The 24,374-nt window shown below is 38.5% G+C and overlaps 1 protein-coding gene across 3 annotated transcripts; it reads left to right on the top strand.

Annotated features, from left to right (window-relative positions):
- On the top strand, positions 1–23,879 carry Bnip3l (BCL2 interacting protein 3 like). 3 transcript variants are annotated; one of them, XM_046447760.2, is made up of 6 exons: positions 1–209; positions 6,923–7,106; positions 13,101–13,173; positions 18,181–18,284; positions 18,389–18,538; positions 21,074–23,879. In XM_046447760.2, the coding sequence occupies exons 1-6, from the start codon at positions 107–109 to the stop codon at positions 21,120–21,122; spliced, it is 663 nt and encodes a 220-aa protein (XP_046303716.1). In that variant the 5' UTR covers positions 1–106; the 3' UTR covers positions 21,123–23,879. The 3 variants fall into 3 exon arrangements, with proteins under 3 accessions (XP_046303716.1, XP_046303718.1, XP_046303717.1); XM_046447762.2 differs by lacking the exon at positions 1–209 and adding an exon at positions 1,911–2,050; XM_046447761.2 differs by lacking the exon at positions 1–209 and adding an exon at positions 5,833–5,981.
- Positions 23,880–24,374: the final 495 nt, after the last annotated feature.

The raw sequence follows: 24,374 nt of genomic DNA on the forward strand, positions 1-24,374 counted from the left end.
ACTGCGCAGGCGCAGAAAAGGGGGCGGGGGACTCGGCTTGTTGTGTTGCCGCCCGAGAACCGGAGACGCTCTTAGCTGTGGCCGCAGCTCTTCCAGCTGCCCGACAATGTCGTCTCATTTGGTTGAGCCACCGCCGCCCCTGCACAACAACAACAACAACAACTGCGAGGAAGGGGAACAGGCGTTGCCTCCGCCAGCCGGCCTCAACAGTGAGTGCAGGGCCGACGGACTCGGTGGAGGGATGGGGGAGGAGGAGCTGCTCCGGCCGCGGCTGCCAGCTCCGCGCGGGGGGCGGGAGGAGAAGGCCTCCCATTGGTCTAGGTTTTGGATGTTCGGGTGACTGACAGCTTCCGTCTCCTGTCAGGAGGAGGCGCTCGGGTCTTCCTCTCGGCCTGTGGGTCTCCCTCCCGGCCTGTGGGTCTCCCTCCCGTGGTCTTGGGCTGGGGCTGCTGGAGGCCACGGTCGCGGGGCGAGCTGACAGGGGTCGCCTAGACCCCGAGTGCCGTCCCTGAAGTGGAGCTTGCGGGGCGGGGAGGGGGCGGACCGTGGGGGCGGAGCGGGCCGCTGGGGAACGTGGGCCGGGCTGGGGACGTGCAGCGGGTACGCCGGGGGATGGACGCTGCTGGCGGGCGGAGCGCGGGCGGCCGGGACGTGCAGCCGAGCAGGTGTGCGGGGCCGGCCGGCCCTCCCGCGCGGCGGCGCTCGGGGCCGCGACCTGAGACCGCGGGCGGCGTCCCTTTGTTGCCACACGCGGGTCAGGAAAACCATTTGGTAATTCAGTGGTTACTGGAGTCACGTGTGGCGCTGAGGAGGCTCTGCTCCTGCTTTTTCTTTTTTCCTTTTTGAGCTTTCCCCCAAGTTGCCTAAGTGATTTTATTCTTGTTTCAAACGGTGGGTTGTGTACTCAGCAACCTCTTTAAGAACATCCTTGTGACCACCCAAGGTTGCACCCATCACGGAGTCTGGACAGTGGATTTTCAGAAACGGAATTTTCGTGGGCAGGATGGAGTGTCCACCGACTACAGTTGTTTTCCCTAACATTCTGGCGCTCAGACGTCCTGTCCTAACAGTGTTCCTGGTTGTCGTGAGAGCGCCTACTCTTGGAAGGGCTTGCCCACCCTTTCTGTAATTCCTCTCTTATGAAAGAGGTAGCATAGGGCCAGGCGGAATTGTTCAGAAAGCACTTGGGTGCTTAAAGGTCATGCAGGCAGTCGTTTTCATAAGAGGAAGGTGCTTCAACATGACCTAACCATTTTAGGGAAGAGAGTTCCTGTTCTCACAGGGTGGCGGCAGAATTGGGATATTTTAAGATGCTTTCATTATTTATTTCTGCTGCTCCCTCCTTTGATGAAATTATTGCCTAAATGTTGACTTTTCAAAAAAAGCTTAAGTATCTGTGTTTTAGAATAAGATATTCATACTGTTTGACACAGCACAGTAAATAAGAGTCGATTTGTGTATCTTTAAATGTTACTTGTATTACGTATTAATGTGGGACTTTACCCATTTTTAGCATACTTTTCTTAGGTGTATTTTAGAATGAGAAGAGACTTCAGATAAATGTCCCCTGTTATTTACTAGTAAAGATAGAAAGGTCTTTCCCAAGTCCACAGCTGGGAGCCCTGTTCCCACTTTGATCCAATCTGGTGCTCTTTCCAGGACACATCTCTTAAATAGGCCTGAGTGTGTATTTTATTCTTTCAGCCTATCATTCTGCCTCATGTACAGAGTGGCCAACCTGTTTTATTTCTTTTAGTATTTTATTTCTTAATTTTGCTCAGTGTTTTCTTGTGAGTTAGGAATTTGGTCAGTACATATTCATGATTTCACAGAAAGCAAAGGGTTTTTAACTTTCCTTTGACCATTTAACCAAAAAGGGGTGGTGGTAGTGAATTGTATATATGTTTGTTTTGGTGTCTGGCAGACCTGTGAGGTGCTTGATATCTTTGGCCAATCAGTTCCTGCTACGTTTTTGTTAGTTCCTTACAGAAGTGGAAGGACACAGCCTGCATGTGATATCTACCAGATGTTGCTTTGGGAAATTTGCTAGGTAAAAATGTTTTATTTGAGATAGGCTGAACTTTCAAAAGTTTTTAAAACAGCTTTTTGATAATGCCTTATTTAATTATTGTCTTGTCTTGCCTCTTTGTTTGCTTTTTAAGCTCATTATACAACACTGGACTGAACAAAACAAGAAACCTTATTGATTCCTTAAAGGGATTTTTAGTCACTGGGCAAAACAACTTGTTCAGGCGTCTAATACTATCTGAATTGCTGATAAGTTCTAGTACTTTGCTGGGTAAAGTTGCACAACTGAAAAACAGAAGATGAAACTCCATAGATTATCTCTGGTTTGGGATTTTATCTTTAGTTCAGGGGTCAAAGCAGAGTTTGAATAGCAAATTATTGAAATATTTGAAATAGTGAAACCTTTCTCTGATTTTTTTTTTCTTTTTTTTTTTTTTGGCCACTCTAGGGGGACTGTTTGCTTTTATTTCAAATTAGAGGGCAAATATCCAGACTATTTCTAAAGTTGAAAGGTCATTTTCAGTTGTTTGTTCTATTCTTAAGAAAGCTACCAAATTCCTTAAGAATATTTGAATAAGACTTTTATATCATAAGATTCAACATGGCCTATAAGGAAAATTAACATAGGAGTGTAAGCAGCCTTTTCTTTCTTTTTAAATCTCTTCAACTACAATGTTCTTGCTCCCCAGGTATGACAGGAGGGCTCTTAAGACTGTGGCATATGACATACCACTGCCTTGTAATAGTGTTTTGAATAAATAAGTCACTGGTGTGTAAGCACCTATTTGTGCAAAAAAGTCAACATATTTTTTAGAAGAATGCCAGTGACTGTTGAAGGCCTGTTCTGGATTCCAGCATCAGATTCCTGAAATAAAGTCTTTGAGGAAAGAAGATAAATATGAAGTATATTGTCCCTGTTGAAGGTACCAGTTATACACAGCCTGGAAAAGTTGGGGGGAAATGAGGAGAAATATTCTTCCTTCTTTACCTCCCCAACCCTCAAGAGGATTCAACTGGTGATTATGAAATCATAGGAGTGAATGTCATCACAGTTATTGGATCAGCCTTCATGATCTCTCTGAGCTGTTCCCAAAGACTTAAACTAGAAAATGTCATTGTGTCTATGTACAAACTGGCATAAAGGAACAGCTTGTAAATAGTTTTTTAAAATAACAGAGAAAACATCTAGTTCTTATTTTAAAGCTTGCGTATTTGGAAGATAATTCACTCTGAATTTGTTTTCTACTTGTATTACTTGGACAGCACAATGCTCACATCTTGCCCTGCTTCCTTTCCAAGTGAAAGGGGACTTTGTGAAGGACTGGTAAAGTTAGAACATTAGGAAATTCTTAGGCTGGAAATGGAGTGAATTAGGTGATGGGGAAAAAGCGTGTGTGTGTGTGTGTGTGTGTGTGTGTAGTATATTTATTGAGAAAGATGGATTTGCTTTTTTCTCTGTTACTCAAAAGATAAAGCTAACATGTAGGCTCTTAATGTGTACATAACTTTTTCTGTAGCCCTGTATATTTCTGTATATAATGTTTCTGAAAGAGTTACTGAGTTAAGGAAATCTACCTTTTTAAGGCTCTTAATACATATTGCCAAATTACCCTCCAAAATGTCTATTGAAGCCCCAGTTACAATAATAAATATTAAAAAGAAATATTTGGGTAATGGTTACCCATTGCCATTGGATAGTGGTTAAAATATAGTGCATTTTTATAATAGGTGAGGTGCAATGCATTGGTCAGAACGGTGAATGTCCACAAGTATTGATATTGGAAGACATCTCCAAAGTTTTAGGTGAAAAACGCTACTTACAGAAATGTCCATATAGTACAATTCTATTTGTTTATAAATACAAAGACAAGCACACATCTGTAATCCCAGCCACTTGTGAGACTGGGGCAGGAGGATAAGTTTGAGGCCAGCCCTTGCAACTTATTGAGACCCTGTCTCAAAAAATATAAAGGACTAGGAATGTAGCTCCGTGGTAGGGCACCCCTGGATTCACTCCCCAGGGCCAAAACAAAAAGTCTTTCAACAACTGTATTTCAAAAAACTTCAGAAGTCTCCCTTTAAAACCAGTTTGCATGTTTTCCTTTGGGAGTAGGAACAGGAGGTTTTGAGGAGAAGCATTAATTCTTTCATTTTATACTGATGTTTATATTTTCCAAGAACACATTTTTTTTTTTTTTTTTGCAATCAGAAATGATTTAAAAAGAAACAGAATATAATTATTGTAGTGACATGTACATAGTACTTACAGGGATCCTTATCTTTCTATTCACTTTATTCAATAATCCTAACTACTCTGTGAGGCAAATACTGCTATTATCCCTATTTTACTGAGGAAACTGAGACACAAAGAGGTTAAGTAACTTGTCCAGGGAGTGAAAGCACTAAGTGATAAGTGGGGATCTGGCTTGGTCTGTTTTTAACCACTGTACTAACATTTGCCACATAAAAACAGTCTGCCTTAAGCAGAAGTGCTGTGAGTGCGCTCCAGAGTATTAAGGCCACCATGCATTACTTTCCCTAAACTTTTCTAGCTGGGTCTCTCCAAGGTCCCTAAACAAATGCTAGATTAATAATGGCTTATGTATTTTTAGTGCAGAAAATATGATTCACATATTGGTTTGGAAGTTCTTCGGAAAGTAAGGACCAGAAAACTTGGCACTATTGCTGCCTTTTTTCCCTTTGATCAGATGTACATCAAGTACAGAGTAATTGTGTTTTAGGGAAGACCGACTTCCATAGAGACCCATCTGGAACTACTGGGTCCTTAGTTCTGTTTCTGCAGGAGGTAGCTCTGGGCTTTTGTTTATTTTACACATTGGGCTTCTGTACAAGAAGAACTGTTTTTATTGGTTTCAAAAGAAGTTTGAAAATTCTAGAAGCAATGGGAATAGGAAAAAGTTTGTTTAGCATATACCAGTTTCTCCATCTCTAGTGTATGTCTGTCTGTCTATCTTTATCTCTTTCTCTCCCCCTCCTTCCCAAAAATATTTTGCAGAACTCTAAATTTTAAGGGACTCCAAATATTCAGTTATCTCTCAGCTTTGCAACTTGTGTTTGTTACTCTTGTTTGATGGCACTGTCCTGGGTGATGAATCTGGGACTGTGATTGCTTCTGGGGCTGCCTTTGATGGAAAGGACAGGCTAACTTTATTTAGCAAACACTGTTCTGAGAACATACTTTATAGATTCAAACTCTTTTTCCATAGCATGTGTATGAGCTTCTGTTTACTAGGCACCTTATATTACTATGGTAGTCCTCCAGGCAGCCCATGGAGGTGGGTCCTAGGCAGTGTTACCTCTGGGAGGAAGCTGAAGGCAGAAAGGAAGGTTGTACACAGAGGGTGGGAGGTAGGGTCAGACTTCCAGCCAGCCAGGTATGCCTGAGCTCTCCTTTCTTTTGTAAGGAGGACAGTGAACTCACCCTCCATCAGGTATAGTCATGGCCTCATTTAGAGTGTATTTTAGGTTTTGACTTGTTTTAGTGATTATTCTAATTGATGGAACTCTGCATTTAGCCCTGGGAGTCTTCAGCACTTCTGTGGAGAATTCAGAGGAATGGCCCTACCAACCTGCTGGGTTATATTTTCTAAAACAAAGTTTATTGTAAGGAAGGGAAGTTATGAAAACACTCTTCTCTTTTTGTTGTAACGTTGGTTTATTGGGTACTGTTATCGATTCTTATTAAAATTCAAGCACTAATAGTTCTGCAAACTCACTGGGCTAGTAAAAACTTTTCAGGACCTATGCAGATTACAAGTGTCCCTCCTCCCCTTTTCATAAGGCTCCACCCTCTTTGACTATTTACCCCCCACAAATCCACTTCTCTCTCTAGCCCTGTGCAGTGGCTTCTGCTTCCAAACCAGCAGGGCTTAATGAAAACCCTAGAAAGTAGGAATTTGCGGGAGAGAAAAGAGAAGAGTCACATTCACCAGGTATGTTTAGTACATAAAAAAGGAGACAGAATAAAAGAGGAAAGGAAGAAACAAATATAGGGACTAGAGCGAAAACTTTTTTCCTCCTAGAATTTTTTGTCATTTTCACCTGATTTTGTTAAGAACCAGCTGCATTATTTTTATGCTCTAAATTTGTACATACATTAAAATTTTTTCTTTTCTTTTTAAAAAATATTTATTTTTTACTTGTAGTTGGACACAATACCTTTATTTGTTTTTATATGGTGCTGAGAATTGAACTCAGGGCCTCGCACTTGCTAGGCGAGCGCGCTACCACTCAGCCACAATGCCAGTCCCCCAATTTTTCCTTGAATATAGATTTCTTCTCTAGCAGCTTCATCATTGTTTGTGGTAGTTAGTTGTTAAACCTATTTTGGTGAACTGTATGACTTTTCTAAGTCATATATTTATTATTTAATTTGTGATGCAGATACTAAATAACTGAGGCAGGCTAAGAAGAGAGAGTGTGTGTGTGTGTGTGTGTGTGTGTGTGAGAGAGAGAGAGAGAGAGAGAGAGAGAGAGAGACTAAAATATTAAAGGCAAGTAGCCCGTCTAGTAATGAAGTAGCTATTTATTTTTTGAAAAGCAACTTCTTTTTTTCAGGAAATTGTTGATTGTGTGTAGACCAAACTGTAAGCAGGGAGAAAATTATTTTTAGAAAACTTGTTTTCTAAAAAGTTAGTTTTAGATTTCCAGCTTCTTCTAAATTGGTCATTTGCGATTAACCAATTGCATTTGCTGCTTCAGGAACAGAACAATATAGATTTTGACTTTATTGCACTTTGTTTACTTTCTTCAGAATACTTTTGCATTCACTTTAAAGCAAGTCAGAATTGTTATCTGAATTCGCCATATTAGCATCCGTGCACATGACGGATTTCAGTCTTGCTGTGGTTAACTTATCTGACTTGTCCAACAGGTTCCTGGGTGGAGCTACCCATGAATAGCAGCAATGGCAATGATAATGGCAATGGGAAGAATGGAGGGCTGGAACATGTACCTTCTTCCTCTTCCATCCACAATGGAGACATGGAAAAGATTCTTTTGGATGCACAGCATGAATCAGGACAGAGCAGTTCAAGAGGCAGTTCTCACTGTGACAGGTAAGTGAGATCCATGTTTTGATGTAATTCAGGAGACAGGTGGGTTACAGGGCTAATTCCCATGAGAAAAAATTTATTTGCTTAAATGTTCAATTAACAAAATATACCTCCATATGTATTTAAATCAAAGAGCTAATTGACAGTCCTTTGAGGGCCCTCTGGTTTTCTCCAGATTCAGTAATTTTTATTATTTAGATTTTTTTTTCATTTTATTAATTTTTTTTGGTACTGGAGATTGACTCAGGGGCACTTGGCCACTGAGCCACATCCCCAGACCTATTTTGTGTTTTATTTAGAGACAGGCTCTCACTGAGTTGCTTAGCGCCTTGCTTTTGCTGAGACTGGCTTTGAACTCGCTATCCTCCTGCCTCATCCTCCTGAGCCACTGGGATTACAGGTGTGCGCCACCCCACCCGGCGCCCCAATTATTTTATTTCTACATGTTTATCAGTTTAAAATTCAATAGCATAAATGTTAATTTGTAAAATAAATCTAACTTCCTCCCAGTTTCCTTTGCCCTTGTGTCCTTTCCCCAAGTTGCATTGTGCTTGACTTGCCTCTTTAGAAGTCTGTCTCCCCATAGGAGGGCCACATGGCTCTTCCTTGCACCTTTGTCAGTAATGATGCTGGCATGCAGCAGACACTCATAAATGTTTGACTCACAGGATCTGCAAGTCAGTTCAGGTTCTGGCAATATTTGCACAGTGGAAGAACGAACCTCTGTCTGTAAAGAAAGTTCATTTTGAAGACCTTCTGTTCCTCAGGAGAAGTTTTACTTCAGATTTAATTTTTCTGTGTTTTATGTGGGGAAGCGAATTCCACTGATTAAGGATTGCTTGTGGTGACAGAGTAAGCATTGAGAGAGATGTATGAGTGGAATGAAATCAAGTTATTAATTTGACACCTCTCTGAGCTTTTCCTTTCCTTTCCTTTCCTTTTCAGAGGGACTAGGTATTAAATGATATGTAAAGATTCTTTTTTTTTTTTTTTTTTTAAACTAGGCATTAAACCAGAAGCACTTTACCTCTTAGCCACATCCCCACCCCTTTTTTATTTTTAGATAGGATTTCACTAATTTGCCAAGGCTGGCCTTAAACTTGGCAATCCTCCTGCCTCAGCCTCTCAGATATTTAAAACCTCTTAGTGCAGTGGCAGCACACTGTTAGCATTCTGGAGTACTGGATAATTTTCTGGTTAATTAATAGTTAACTAATACTAAGCATGTCCAAAATGCACACGCACAGGAGGAGGAATAAGGGAAAACTTAAAAATATAAACAGTGACTCTCTTCAGAGGACAGAATTATGGATGTTTTTCCTAACATTTTTATATCTTATAGAAATTATGTATATAGCACCTATTAGTGTTTATCAGAAAAACATGTCAAAAAAGAGAGAAATGAATTAAATCTGCTAGACCTTCCTGCACATCTTATGATCCACTGATGTTAGCAAGGCAACAGTGGGCAGGCTTATTGACTGTGCAGCACACTGAGCACCCGCTTTGTCCCTGAATCATCTCTGACTTGTCCCCATGATTCTTAGAGCCAGGGATGTCTCTTGTCATAAGCAGAACAAGAGCACATTCTGAGCAGTTTGTCACTGATTCCAGTAAATAGCATTAGTCTGTCTTTCAGAATGAAGATTTGTGTTATGGAATTTGTTGAAGGATTTCTAAAGTTTTCTGTTTAGATTTGTGAAGGTTTCTGCTTAATATGGCCTATTTCACTATATCTTCAAGTACATGAACCTTGAATAGTGATACCACTGTCTCCATTAATCTGTTGTTCACATGGTTCAGGGAAAAATCACCTGTTTATTTGTCTGGTAATCTTCTTTCATTTTGTTTGCAGTTATACATATGATGGAATATGAATACATTTTCCTAAGGTTGTATTTAAAGTTTTGGTTTCTAAATATGTGAAAAGAGGTACGGCGTATGCTTTTGAACACTTTCTTATTACTTAGCTTGCATACTCCAGGCTCTGGGTTACTGTCATCTGACAAAGGAGGCCTAGTACTTTAGCTCAGTAATATCTTACTCACTTGGCTGTTTAAAAACACTTCAAAATTAATGTCATTTGAATTGACATGCAACTCTTTATGTTTGAAGTTGTTGGGAAATGTTTCTTATAGGTGAAAGAGTTGGGATTGTAGAATATTAGTCCCAGAGCTGATTTGTATTTATAAATTATTCTGAAGATATATTTTTGTCCCTAACAGTGGTTGTTAGAAGATAACCCTTGTATATATTGCTTTTTCTCCACCCAATTATAGAGACTTTTAAGCTTAACTGCTTATTAAATTCATCAGGGCACTTTTAAAAATACCAGTGCAAAACCCCATCCTTAGAGCTGCTGATTCAGTTGTAATGGGTGAGGCAGAGACTTGGGATATTTTACAACCTCCCAGCTTCTCCATAGGAGCCATGGTTGAAGCCTTATTGTATTCCAAATTGTTAGGAGTAGCAAACAGTTGACCAGGGGAGAGCTAGTATTTCTGGGAGTGAGATTGGTGCTTGTGGCAGCAGTGCAGAGGTAGAGTGGTGCTGCAGTAGGATTCCTGCCTTGTCACTCTGCCTGTCTTGATTTGGTCCCAGCTATATGTAAAGCTGGCCCCTAACTTGATGCCAACATTGTTATAAGAACAAATACAGTAAACTGAGGACAAGAATACCTCATTCTGTTTGTTTCCTGTGCTATGGCTGACATTTCTTATTTAAGAGAAAAGTTTTTTAAGTTTATGTGATATGTTTGTTTGACATAGAACCATCTTTTTCCTTTTCCTATCATTTAAGAATTTCCTATGTTGACTATACTGGTCTTAAGATACCTTGGCCTAATAAGTCATTTCTGGTGGTCTTATTTTTCTTTTCAGAAAAAGGAAAAAGAAGGTTTATGGCTTTGCTAGCAAAAGAGAAACCCAGTGGACTCCTGTCCCAAAGTCTATGACTCTCTCAGTAGGGACAAGGGGGCTTTATTTATTTTTATTTATTTATTTATTTTTGTGATTGCATAATTATTATTATTTTTATTTGTTTTAGTTACACATGGCAGTACAATGATCTTGACATATCATACATTTGAATCAAATGGGTTATAATTTCTCATTTTTCTGAGTGTACAGGTTGCAGAATTACATTGGTCATGCAGTCACGTATATACCCACAATAATAATAATATCTATTTTATTCTGCTGTCCTTCCATTCCCCGCTTCCCCTCCCTTCCCCTCCCATCACTTCTCTCTACCCAATCTAATGTGACCCACTTATTTTTATTTTTTTCCCTCACATCGTCATACCTGTATTCTGTATAACGAAGGGGGGTCTCCTTCCCTCTTCCATGCAATTCCCTTTCTCCCTCCCACCTCTCTTCCCTATCTAGAGGTAATCTTCTCATGCTCTTCCTCCCTACCCCATTTTGAGTCACCTCCCTTATATCAGAGAAGACATTTGGCATTTGTGTTTTTGGGATTGGCTAACTTCACTTAGCATAATATGCTCTAATGCCATCCATTTTGAAGGGGGTTTTAAAGGAACTTCAAGGGTTACATCCCAGGTGTGCTGTGGTAGGAAGCCCCCTGATGGCATGTTAGGATTCACTTGTTAATTTGGGAAATATTCACTTTCCAGATCCTGGCAGGCCTCTCCTATCTGTAGTTTGTGTGTTCCAAGGCAATTAACTAGGGGAAGAAAAGATAATGCTGTCTCCCCAATCTTGTTAGGGAGGGGGAGAGGGGAGAAGAGAGGAAAAATCTTTTTTTTTTTTTTTTTTAAATAAGCCTTAGCACAATGAGTGCTACTTTCAGAAGGTGAAGGTAACACTGTTTCATTTCCCCACTGTCAATTTCTACCTTCCATTTCTATGGAAAAGTGGGAGATGACATCTCCAAGTTATTTCCTGCTGAGAGAGGGCGAAGTTGGAGGGAAGTGACCCAGAGTTCTTGTTTTCTGTCAGGAGGGGCATGGACAGTTATGGGTATTCAGTATCATAGCAGTCCAGAGGAACATGGTGGGAGTTGGCAGGTGACTGGACAAGGTATATATAGGGCAAGGTTTATGCTGGGACAACAATAAACAAGACAGCAAAGCATTACTTTTTTGATAAACACTTAACATGAAAACAATTAGTATTTCAGCCAGTCTCTGGAATGCAGGACAGCCTGTGTCTCTAGAGTCTTTGTGATAGTTAAATATTAGGCACTCTCATGAGTACCCTTCCTTTATAGTCTCCAGCTTTACTTTTGTTAGGGCTGACACAAATGTACGTCTTAAATTATATTAAAAATAATTTTTTCCCCCTTTTAAATGTCCATGTAGGACTGTGCTCAGGCTATACTCTTCTGCCAGGTGTTTAAGACCAAGCTGGTCAAAACTGACCTTGTTCCTATATAGTCTTAGGAGTCAACTGATGTTCCTCAGAGATCACTCCTGGGGACATGTGTGAAGCCTCCTGGCTCCTTCAGATTTCCTCTATCAGTGGTGCCATGTGCCAGGATGGGTCAGGTCAGGGTCTTGATGACCACATATGTGGCTTCTCTTGGAAGCTTTCTCACTGACATCTCCATATAGTAACCTTATACACATGCCCTTGGTGACTTTAGTAGTTAATGTCTGTTCCTTTGAGCACGGTCTATTTTTCACCTCTATTTTATTTGAGTGTTGTTTTTTTGTTTGTTTTTTTTGGTGCTAGGGTTCAAATCCAGGGCCTTGCCCATGCTAGGAAGTGCTCTACCACTGATATACACCTTCAGACCTGTTTTATTTTACATGGGATGGGAACACAATGTGTCTATTGAAAATTCCGGTGGCTCATTGTAGTTACACAGGATCATTGATAAAACTAAGAAATGGACTTAGCACATTGTATTCATTGATTGTAACAAGTACACTTTGTGATCATGTGTTTTGCTTAAGAATTCATCTGTAGATTTTGTAGTTCTGGGAATATATTTTGTACTAGCATAACGGTTTGTGTTCAGATATAAGTTTATGTAGTTCACTCTGAAATATCTCAGAGCACGTGTTTTTGAAATAAATAGAATAACGTTTCTTAAACCTTTCAGTTTCTGTTACATTCTTAAGAATTATTAGAGATGCCAAAGAGCTTTTGCATGTAGATTGTGTATTTGGATATTTACTGTTTTAGAAATTTACAAATGGGGCTGGTGGTGAAGCTCAGTGGTAGAGCACAATTGAGAGCCTAAGTCCAATCCTCTCACCGCCTCCCCCTGAAAAAGAAATTAGGACAAAATTTAGAATATGTAGTTATTCATTGAAAAATAATAAATATATTACATTTGAACATAAGTAACTTTTTTGAGTAAAAAAAAGCTTTATCATAACAAAAATTAGTAAGAAATAGTGACAATTGTCTTATATTTCACAAATTTAATATCTGGCTTATTAGAGAATAGGTGGATTCTCACCTGATTTTACATCCAGTCTGCTATAATATTACACATCAGGTAGAATTTTCTGCTATAATTTTATGAGATAATGGAAATAGCAAATAAATCCTAATAATATTGTGAAAGAAAACTTAACCTTGAAGACCCTATGAAGTAGTCCTTCAGAACTACTCTTCATACTTGGAGAACTGCTGGGAGCGAATTATTTAATGATGAAAGAACTTTGAAAGAACTGCAAGCTAGGATTCTGACTTTGAAGATCATTTTGCTTTTATTAAAAAAAAAAAAGAATAAAACAAGAGAATGTGACATTATTTGCTTTATGTAATATTTTCTTTGCAGATTTAGCATTGTAAAGGAATTCACCACCACTGGTGAAGTCTGGAACAATTTGTAAGAGCCCTTGATTTTATTTAGTCACTTTCTATCACATGAAATTCGCTTGTTTAGGATTATGATATACTTTTGGATTAACTGTTTTTGTATAGTCATCTTGCTGTAATTTGATTTTCTAATTTCATGTAAAGACTAATTCATTTGATAAGAAGAGGGGTAAAGCTAATAGCTCAGTTCTTTCTCTCCTAGCCCTTCACCTCAAGAAGATGGGCAGATCATGTTTGATGTGGAGATGCATACCAGCAGGGACCATAGCTCTCAGGTGTGTGTGTTTATTATTCTCATTTATAGTAAAGTAAGCAGTTAGGAATGATGAAGGTTCTCTAAGTCTTTTGCTGAAGTATAGTGAGAAAGAAGACTATTCAGAAATCTTAACAATAGTTTGAAGCTGTTTTAAGTTACTCAATTTCCAATTTTGGAGTTATTTAGGATAATATTTGTTCTTGTTGCACTTCTTTAGAACTAAGAATTTGGGGCCCTTTCACCCTAAAAGTGTTGGAAATTTTTTGTCTATGATGTAACATTCCTAATATTCCAGGCTACTTTTTGACTTTATAAATAGAAAAACTGAGATGTCTTATTTAAGATTGCAATAAATTCAAATGAAGGCTGTGTTAGAATCGGGTGTGAAAACTTTGCCTGTATCTGAAATCAAAGCAGCGACTTCCAAGGTGAATTTGCAGCAAGAGAGAAACATTCTTCTAAATTTTGGCAAGACTCCTTGAATTAAAGAAGATAAATAATTCACTAGAAATTGATATGGTTGGAAGTATAGTATTAAAAGAAAAAAGGAAAAAATTAAATCTTACAGAGGTTTGCATCAAAAAAACATAAAATATGGTGAGTGTATAATTGTTGCTAATGACTTAGAACATTCATGGCCTGCCCTTAATCTTACATAGGTGTCAGATCAACTTTTATCTTTTTTTTTGGTACTGGGGATTGAACCCAGGGGCACTTTAGCACTGAGACACATCCTTAGCTCGTTTTGTTTTTTATTTTGAGATAGGATCTCACTGAGTTGCTGAGGCCGGTCTTGAACTTTTGGTTCTCCTGCCTCAGTCTCTCAAGTTGCTGGGATTATAGGTGTGTCCCACTACACATGACTAGAGTACAGATTCTTGAGGGCAAAAACCATCTTCTTTTTATCCTGTGTTTAGGCACTTGAAAAATATTGAATGAATGTTTACATGAGTTATTTTTTTAAAAACCCTTGTTTTGCAGTGTTCTTACTATACATGATCCTTGGCCCGTTTGCAATAGAAATAGTTTTCCTGTTACTTGATTCGCCCAGTAATCCATTTCAAAAAGCTGCACAGTTTCTCCATATTTGGGCTGTGCTCTATTTTTGCCATTCTCTGAAACCTAGAAATTCTACAGATTGAATACCATATATTTTATGATGCACCATATTCTGTAGAGAAGTTTATAGCAAATGGCAAAGCTTTTGTGTAATGAGGTGATCTGATGAGAATTGTTGATTCTCTGGCTAATGTATGTCAGTTTGGCCCCATACAGTAAACTGTAACTAATGTTTACAAAAGTACATGTCCCCATTGCAGGAAGTATGGCAAAGATCAGAGAGAGAGAGAGAGAGAGAGAGGGAGGGAGGGAGGGGAAATTAAATCTGTGTTATAGCCTTTCCTGAAGAAGTAGTCTTCAGTCAGTATCAGCTTCTATATACAGACTGAAGATCTAGATTGGTGTTTTCCAAAATGTGTCTGAGGAATATTTGCTCAATGGGAAGCTCCATAAAACAGTTCTGAAGTCAGATTAGTGGAAAATAGTACAGCCCGGCTCCTTAGCAGTAGTCACCCTAGGTAGTAGCTCTGAAAATTCCTGCATTAAAGAAATCCAGTTTCACTAAACCAAATGTTTCTCTAGCTTATTTGACCTTACACCTTCCCCTCCTCATACATACTTCCCCCCTTACTATCTTAATAATCCCATGGAATACTTTGATCAGTACTTTCCTGGGTTATGGAATGACAGCTATACCATTGGGCTTATCTGATCATTGAGTTGACATGGAATTCTAGAGCTGAATACATCCACTTTAGAATTTCAGAGGAATTTGTGAAGTTCAGGAGTTCACTGTGTCAGATTCTAGTAGGATTACCAGTGGATCCCTAATCAGAAACAAGTACCTAAAAGAGCATTGACTCTCCTCAGACAAAGGAAAAGCCACATTGACAGATCAACCTGTTGAAACAAGGGTAAGTTTTGGCAGAAGCAGTCCCTAACTCTTGTAAGAAAAACATTGCTGAGTAAGACTTTTAATAAGGTAGATATGAATAGGGATCATTTATTTAAACTTTGAAAAAGCCTTTTGCATTGTTTTTCTTTTTAAATTGAAGAAACAATTTAAAATTAATTACTTTGGGATTTGGAAAAATTACTTTTTTTCATGAATGAGAAGGAAGTTTAGGGTTAAGAAACACTTAAAAACAGTAAACAAAGGACTGTTAGGTATGCTTCATCACATGGGATATTCTCATGTGTGTCTGTCTATGAAGGATAGATGACATTTTCAAGCTTCTCTAGGAGGAGCAAGGAGAGGAGGCACTAACATTTACCAGGAGTGTGTGTGCTAGGTTGCTAAATTTATTTTTAAAAATACTTCTCACTTTTAATGTTCTCAGTCTAGTGAAAGAGGTGATATCATCCCCTTGGACAAATGGGGAAAATGAAGCTTGGCCCCAATTAAGTTACTTATTTAAGACAACAAAGCAAGGGTCTTTCTGGGACTGGGGTTGTGGCTCAGTGGTAGAGCGCTCACGTAGCTCGTGCAAGGCCCTGGGTTCGATCCTCAGTACCACATAAAAATAAATAAATAAAGATATTGAGTCCAACTACAACTAAAACATAATTTTTTTTTTTTTTAAAAAAAGGAAAGAAAACGGGTCTTTCTAAGCTGTGCATGATCCCTGTTCTTTCTACTGAAATTAGCCACTGAATGGAATTGGTCACAGGAGAGCTCATAGGGCTTGCGAATGAACTAACAGGTCTGATGAGTTATGAGTATGGGGACTGCTAAGGTAATACATTTAGGGAAAAGCTAGTTAAAACTACTTTTAGGATAGTAGTACTCAAGTCTCCATTTTCAACCATTTTGTATCAGGAAATGGACCACAGGTGATCTCAAGACATTTTTGCGTTGTATTTCAGGATCAAAGAGTGTTGGGTGTCATTGGAAGATGATTCAAACTGGAAATAACCTTCTCTGTCTTGTAAAACTGGTCTGTTCATGGATCACAGTATATAGTTTAATATTCACTTTAGAGACCTAAGAGAACAGGATTGGCCAGAGAAGGAAAATCTAACTGTGAAGATAAGGGGCTCCCACACAAGAACAGTCTGAAACGCCCGACTCTTCTTTGAGTAGATGTAAGTGCAGAGAGAAGATCATTGATTCATTTAAAAGCATGAATCTCATATAATTAGATCAAGTGCACTTTTACCATTTTTTGGCCATTCCAAGAAGTGGAAGACAATTTAAAACCTGAAAATTAAATTTAAGATAAATGAAAAGAAGCTCAGAGCAGTGCTAAATGAGGGGAGCTTACCATTCTTTATGTAAACATTAGAATAAGAAATTTCTTTAGCTTTTTAAAATGCTATTCCAGAGAAAACTTTGCTTTCCTCAGCTGAGAGAAAAATCCCACCGTGTTAGGGAGGAAAAAAAGCATAAGCTCTTACTGCATGTTCCCTCTGTTGGAAAGTGCAAAATACTGACTTATTCAAAATTCAGAGCTAAATCTGTGAGCAGTTTTAGAGAGATAGGAGGCAACTTCAGAAGCTATCTGCAGTATGTTGAGGAGTCAGATGTTGTGTGCACACAAGCTAGTCTGTATGCAAATTGTAACAATTTATTGTTTTTGGTTTAGGATGATTTCAGTGCCACTCCAAAGAGCCAACTCATGATTCTGAGTAATCTCCAATACCCAATGGAAAAAGCTCAATTCTAAATGCTACATTGTGTGTCATTCATTGGGATTTGCCAAGTTCAGCAGAACTAGATAAGAGTGGTATTGACGAGTAGCAAGAATCCACAGGGGTTTGCTCTGGTTTTGTTGGGGAAAAGGATTGTACAGAGATCCAGTCTCAAGCTCTCTTCCTTGGGCAGCCATAAACTAGACCTGTCAGAGCTGAAGGCTGTGAACATGCCAGGCTCTGCCTTGCAACTGTCTCCTGAACAGAATGAAAGCTGTGGTCAGAGAGACAATCCTACGCAAACAAAATGAGAACACTTTGTAGCTTTGAGACCTTTTGGCTTGGGGTCATAGTGTTGCATTCCTTAAAACTGAAGAAATAGTACTGAGGAATTTCTTAGTCCTGTGGGTTCTGTTAAAGGGAAACTTTTGGAAACTTTAATTGTTCTTGGCGTATATCTTGGCCTGAAACTTCAGGTTGTCATTAGCAATAAAAATTTCTTTTTCATTTATTTGAGAGAGTAAGTGTTAAATTCTTGACTCAGTTTAAAACAGATTATTCCAAAAAACTTTTTGCTAACATGGTGTCAAAACCTTGGGAAATATTTGGATAGTGATTTATCTAAAAATTGTTATCTACTTCCAGAGAGTAAAACCTGTTGCTTAAGAGCAGGTATGTTAAAGTTTGCCAGGATTGCATGCTTGCCCTGTCACTTCTTAACCATGGAAGTTTAGGCAGGGTACAAAATGCTGTGTCTCAGTTTCCCCATCTAGAAAGTAGGTTTTAACAGTCTTATATTTTATAGGGTTGATGCAAGTGAAAATTGATGAATATAAAGTCTCTAGAACGGTGGTCGTCTAAGTCCTAAGACCATTATTTATTTCCTTATCGTATTTCCCATTTGATTTGCTTTTCAGCACTTGTATTTTTGTTATATCTTTTTTGATATGTTTGCGTTTATTTATTTTTTCTATGAAAATCTAAATACATACAAAAATAAGGAAAATAATGTAATGGATGTTCATCTGCACTGGATTGAATAATTATCTAGATTTTCCAAACTTTAATTATCATTGTATCCTCAAATAGTTTTGAAGTTCATAGTTTATACTTCACTGTACCAACAGTCAATCTCACTGAGTTTATTTTAGGATAGAAAATACTCTTAGGTCATTTTGTCAGCTTTTTAGAAAAATAGCCTTTTTCTAATATGAAAATGGGGCAGAACCTTCTGAGTATAGTTCTTAATTTTCTGTCCACAGATTTGTTTTTGTATTAGAAGGAATTGTACTTTTTTTTTTTAATTCTTTGTTGAAAGTTGGATTCTTCTTTATAGTCAGAAGAGGAAGTGGTAGAAGGAGAGAAGGAAGTTGAGGCTTTGAAGAAAAGTGCAGACTGGGTGTCCGACTGGTCCAGTAGACCTGAAAATGTTCCACCCAAGTAAGTTCTTTGCGTCTCCCTGTGGGTTCTGCAGGGGGCCTGGAGACCCCTGAGGTATGTCCAGCAAATGCATCTCTGACTCCATCTCTGGATTCCTCTCTCAGGGAATTCCACTTCAGACACCCCAAGCGCGCTGTGTCTCTAAGCATGAGGAAAAGTGGAGCCATGAAGAAAGGTGGTATTTTTTCTGCAGAATTTCTGAAGGTGTTCATTCCATCTCTCTTCCTTTCTCATGTTTTGGCTTTGGGGCTAGGGTAAGTAAACCATTAAACTCTTAAAGTTTTTTCCATTCATTTCATCCTCATACTTTTTGTTGAGATGTAAGAAATGCATGGGAAAACAGTTTGTATTGCTTTTCTTTTTTTTTTTTTTAATTTTTAAAATATTGTAGTTGTAGATGGACACAATACCTTTATTTTGTTTATTTTTATGTCATGCTCACATGTGCCAGGCAAGTGCTCTACCACTGAGTCACAGCCCCAGCCCCATATTGGTTTGCTTTTAATGTTTTAGTTCTAATAAAGTAAATTTTAGTTTAAATAAAGTAAACTTAACAATGATTAAACTGGCATGTACCTATAATCCCAGCAGCTCGGGAGGCTGAGGCAGGAAGATCTTAGTTTCAAGGCCTTGACAGCTTAGCAAGACCCTGTCTCAAAATAAAAAGATAAAAATGATTGGGGATGTGGCTTAATGGTAAAGTACCCCTTGGTTTGATCCCCAGTACCAAAAAAAATGGGTAAGTTAAATTTGATACATGATTTGATTGGTCTACCTGTAGGCCAGTTGGGGTTGTTTTTGTTTTTTAGTTGTAGATGAACACAATACCTTTATTTTTTTATTTTTATGTGGTGTTTAAGATTGAACGTGTGTTTCACATGTGTTAGGCAAGTGCTCTACCACTGAGCCACAACCCCAACCCAAGGCAGTTTTAATAATAGGTTTTTCCCTTTATTTGGAAATAAGATATTCATCTTTTTTTTAAATTTTAATATATTTTTTTATTTTTTATTTTTCGTTGGACACAACATCTTTATTTTATTTTTATTTGGTACTGAGGATCGAACCCAGTGCCCTGCGCATGCCAGGCCAGCACTCTACCGCTTGAGCCACATCCTCAGCCCAAGATATTCATCTTAATCCACTAAGTGAAATTTTAATTTTAGACTTTGTTTTTGTTTTGCTATTGAGAATCGAACCCATGGGCAGTTTACTACTGAGCTACATCTCCAGCCATTCTTTTGTGGCAGGGGGCACATACCAGGGATTAACTCAGGGGCAGTCAACTCTGAGCCATATCCCTAGCCCTGTTTCATATTTTAATTTAGAGAAAGGGTCTCACTGAGTTGCTTAGCACCTTGCTTTTGCTGGGGCTGGCTTCTGGGTCATTAGGATTATAGGCATGTGCCACCACACCTGGCTTGTTTTATTTTGTTTTTATTTTTTAAAGACGTGTTATGCTCTTTAAGCATGCCCGGTGGGTCATTTTTCATGTATAATCCTCAAAAGATGGATAATCCCTTACCTTCCCCATAAGGAGCTCAGCACCACAGAGGCAGATCCCAGTAACATTCCATACCCTTTGTCTCTCCTGATGCTTGGTCTGCCTGAGTGAGGCAGTAAGGGTGATCAAAAGCATCAGAAAGAGAGGTGCTTATGGAGGAAGGGAGGGTATGGACCCTGAGGCAGGGGTTAGATTTTAGTAAGTTATAAGGGCTCAGTAGTTCATTTGCCCTAAAGAGGTGGTTTTTTGACCTTGCAGTATTTCTTGCTTTTGTAAATCTTCAGACTTTTCTTGCCTCAAGTGTAGCTGTTGACATAGATTGTCAAAATGAATGTTAAGAAAAGGGCTTAAAAACATTAAGTTGCTTTTATTGCACTGGGGGTAGAGGTAGTTGTTTATTTTTCTTAATTTCCCTTTGCTTGTGTTATTAAGAGGTCAAGTACTTAAGTACTTGCTTGGAATGGAAAAAGTCACATTGGGACCCTAATCCTTTATAGAGTTGTAGTAAGTAAGTAAGAGCCTTTTTTTTTGACTTGGTATTTTTATTTATTTCTAATCAGTAAGAGCCATCTTAAAGGCACTGGTAGCTCTAATTTTTTGCCTAAACCTAGCACCCAAGTAATTTCTTTTATATATATATATATATATATATATAATTTTTTTTTTTTTTTTTTTACCTGAAGTAGCAATAGAACTTTTTGTCCACCAGAAAGAAACATCTCAAAGGAGAAGAGGACCTCTTCTCTTTGGCTGTTCAGTCCTGAGTTAATGAATATACAGAATCAGATAAAACCAGATCTGCAGGGCTAGTGACTGGTTTGCCTGCCTGTAATCCCAGGTACCAAGGAGGCTAAGGCAAGGGGATCCAAAGTTCCAGGCCAGCCTCAGTTACTTAGTGAGATCCAGTCTCAAAATAAAAAATTAAAAGGACTGGGGATATAGCTGAGGAGTAGAGTGCTCCTGGGATCTATCCCCAGCACACCCCCAAAATTCAAATAAATAAAATTTTTAAAAAAGTCAGTGGACTGAGGATGTGGCTCAGTGGGAGAGCACTAATATGGCACATGTGAGGCCCTGAGTTCCATCCCCAGCACCACAGAAATATATAATAAATAAAAGAAAGTGGTAGCTCCAGGGAGTCAGAATTGAGAACTGTGTGTGTATACTGTTGGAGCCTTTTTCAGGAACTGGAAAGCTTATAGTTCTTCAGTAGGAATCAACCTGTGGACAAGCTGGTATAGAGATGTAGAAACAAGTGAGACATGATCGCTCTGCTTCCTTTCAGCATCTATATTGGAAAACGACTGAGCACACCTTCTGCCAGCACCTACTGAGGGAAGGAAAAGCCCCTGGAGATGCGTGTGGCCTGTGAAATGGTGTATTGTCACAGTAGTTTATTTGAACTTGAGACCATTGTAAGCATGACCAACCTTTCCCCCTATTTTTACATATCCAGTCCAGTAACTCTCAATTCCAGTATTTTATTCAAACTCGGTTGAGGCATTTTACTAACTTTATTCCCTTTTTGGCCTGTAAGACACTTTAGAATTTCCTAACAGAATTTACTATTGTTTAGAAATTTGCAAGGGCTTTTTTTCCGCAAATGCCACCAGCAGATTATAATTTTGTCAACAATGCTGTTGTCTCCTGTTAGTACCACCAGAATTAGACCTGCATCACTCACGGTAGGAATTTTACTCTGGCAGTGTAACTACTGTCTCTCTTGAGATGAGATCAGGTTAGCAAATGATATAAAATGCTTTGTTTAGTTTTTGTTTTGTTTTCCAAGACAGTCAAGCTTCCCAAAGCTTGAATTTATAGTTATTAAAAAGAAAGCAAAAACAAAACAAAACAAATAAAAAAAAAAAAAAAACCAAAAACAATGACAATAAAAAGCAAGACACAAGAAAAAAATCCTGGGCAATAAAAAATTATTTTAAACCAGCTTTGGAGCCACTTTTTTTCTAAGCCTCCTAATAGCGTCTTTTAGTTTTTAGGAGGCGGGCTGTTTAAATGATAGGTAGGAAATAGAGTAAGAACTAAGATACATCAGCAGATTTTATTACTAGTATGCTGTAATGCTGTCTTTTCTATGATGTGGAATCTTTATTTCTGATAAGGAAGTCTCAGGCCTAGTCATGCAAAATTGCTTTTGAGTTTTTTGTGTATTTGAAATTTCTGTGTAGTAGCTGCATGTGAGTTTTTCATGACTTTACTTTTTTTTTTCTTCATTTTTTTTCCTCTAAGAAGAGACTTGAGTGAGTCCATTTTTGGTGTTAACATAGGCTTCTTGTTTTAGGAAGCTTCACTTATACTCTGAAGCCTTTAAACTCTGAAGAAAATTGCTTCAGAGTTATTCCAAGCACTTGTGCAACTTTGAAAAGCAGACTTGGGTTGTGGGAACAGTTGGCAAAGTTCTGGAAAGATGCCATTTGTTTCCTTCTGGTCCCTCCCTTGCTGGTGTTTACTGTGCGTCTTCCCAAGGTGGCCCCTGGGATTCCATGGGCGTTGGTGATTTTCTCATGTAGTAGTCTTTTCAATTATGTTAAACTCTTGACGTTTCAGAACACTCAGCAGATCCCTTCAACAGCGTGCTTTTTCGTTTGTTTCTAAAATGTGAAGCTTTTAGGACCAAATTGTTAGAAAGCATCAGGATTGCCAGTTATTTCAAGTAGATTTTATTGGATTTCAGAACATACAGCATGACTCTGAAGGATACTACTGTATGTTTTATATATAAAAACTATTACTGTTTATGATGTAGACATTGCTATTGAATATTTAGAGAACCAATTGTTAAAATTGTTAAAATTTAAAGCTAGCAATCTAAAGTGCATCAGGTTGACTTGAATAAAAACACTATGACAACCAGGTTTTCCAGTTTGCAGAAACTAATTCTTCTTTCTTGAATCAAGGTTGGTAAAAATGATATATTACAGAGGAAAGTAACACAGGTTCAACAAAAAATTATTTTCTGCTTTTTTTTGAGAACATAACTGGCTATCTTTAAGAAAGGTGATATATCCAAAATAGTTTCCTGAATTATTTTCTTTTTTCTTTCTAGCATTTGATATCTAAATAATTTTGGACATCTTTTTTTATTATAACTTGTTTCTGTCTTACTGGTAGCACTTGATTTGCCTTCTAACATATTTATTTCAAGTCTTTGTGTTTCAGTTTCTTTGGGAAGAAAGTATATCTGATGGTCCACTGTTTTGTTGTTGTTGTTTGATTGATTGTTTGTTTGTTTTTGAAAAGCCTGAATAAAATTGGAAAGGCTGATAAAGAGAACTAAACTGCTATAACAATACAATTTGTATTATAATTGGTAGCATGGGAGAGAAGAAGAAAATTGTACTTTAAGAGCAACTTTTTATAGGCAATACATTGCCCTCTTTCTAAATTCAGTAGCAGTTTATCAGTAGTGCCATTGGATTTTGGGTATATTTGTGATTTTTTTTTTCCAGCATTGAAAATAAGTTCAGTGTTGTCCTTTTTGAAGTTATGGAAAATGATGAATACTTTATCACAGTAGAACTCACCACACGAGGAGCTCATGCAGTATTTATCTATAGCCCTTAACATGTGGGATGAATGTTTATGTTCCTCCTGGACTTTTGTTGAATGAAAACACACTGTCTGATTGGGAAGGAGAATTCAACGATTAACAGTTGAAATTCTGAGATTAATGTTTAAAAAGCTTTACACCTGTTTACAAATTGGGGCTGAAAAGGCAGGTTTCATTTTCTTATGTTTGATGAAAACTGGCTTAAAATATTTGTAAATAACATCAAGAGCAAAACTGCACAACCTTGCACATTGAAAAGTGTAGCAAGTTACCTTGATTGCAGTAAAATTATTTACTAGACTAAAAAAAAAAAAAGAAAAGAAAAGAAAATTGAAGACTTAGCCAGCTAGATGAATTTATAAAGAAAAAACAGTTATTGATATTATTGGACTTAACTGAGCCAAAGTGAATATGCATTCTTCATCTATTTAGTTAGCATTTTGTATCATTAAATACAGTTTACAATACATGTATAACTTGTAGCTATAAACATTTTGTGCCATTAAAGCTCTCACAAAACTTTTTCGGTCAGTATATTATTTTGTACTGTGTATATTGCCTGGGAGTTCAGAGGTCACAAGGCCTCCTCTGTCTACGCAAAACTTGCCACGGTGCCTGGCTGTTCTGGGAGAGTCAGGTGGCGCTGCTGCCCTCCAGGCTTCCTCTTCTCAGAGCAGTGGTCCCTACATAGTGCTCATGGAGCACTGCAGCTGCTGTGTGTGAAGCCCGGTGGGTCTGGAGCCTTCAGAGCATTCCACCAGCCGAGGGGATGTTGTTCACAGAGGAGACGGTAGAGCGAAAGCCAGGAGACCAGCCAGTGTTCAACAAGTCAAATGCTCAGAAGGACATCGGGTATACCCAAGAAGAAGCTGGAGGGCAGCTCAATGGGGTGTGCGCTCTGAGTGCACAAGGCCCTGAGTTCCGTCTTCAGCATCAGAAACACCCTGTACAGTGGGCTGTCTGCATCCATGGTTCCACATTTATGGATTCAGGTAACAGTGATTTGAAAATACTTGGG

Source organism: Marmota monax, unplaced genomic scaffold (assembly GCF_021218885.2).
Source record: "Marmota monax isolate L192 unplaced genomic scaffold, Marmota_monax_Labrador192_F-V1.1 WCK01_AAM20220418_F8-fsc00040, whole genome shotgun sequence".
Classification (NCBI taxonomy): domain Eukaryota; kingdom Metazoa; phylum Chordata; class Mammalia; order Rodentia; family Sciuridae; genus Marmota; species Marmota monax.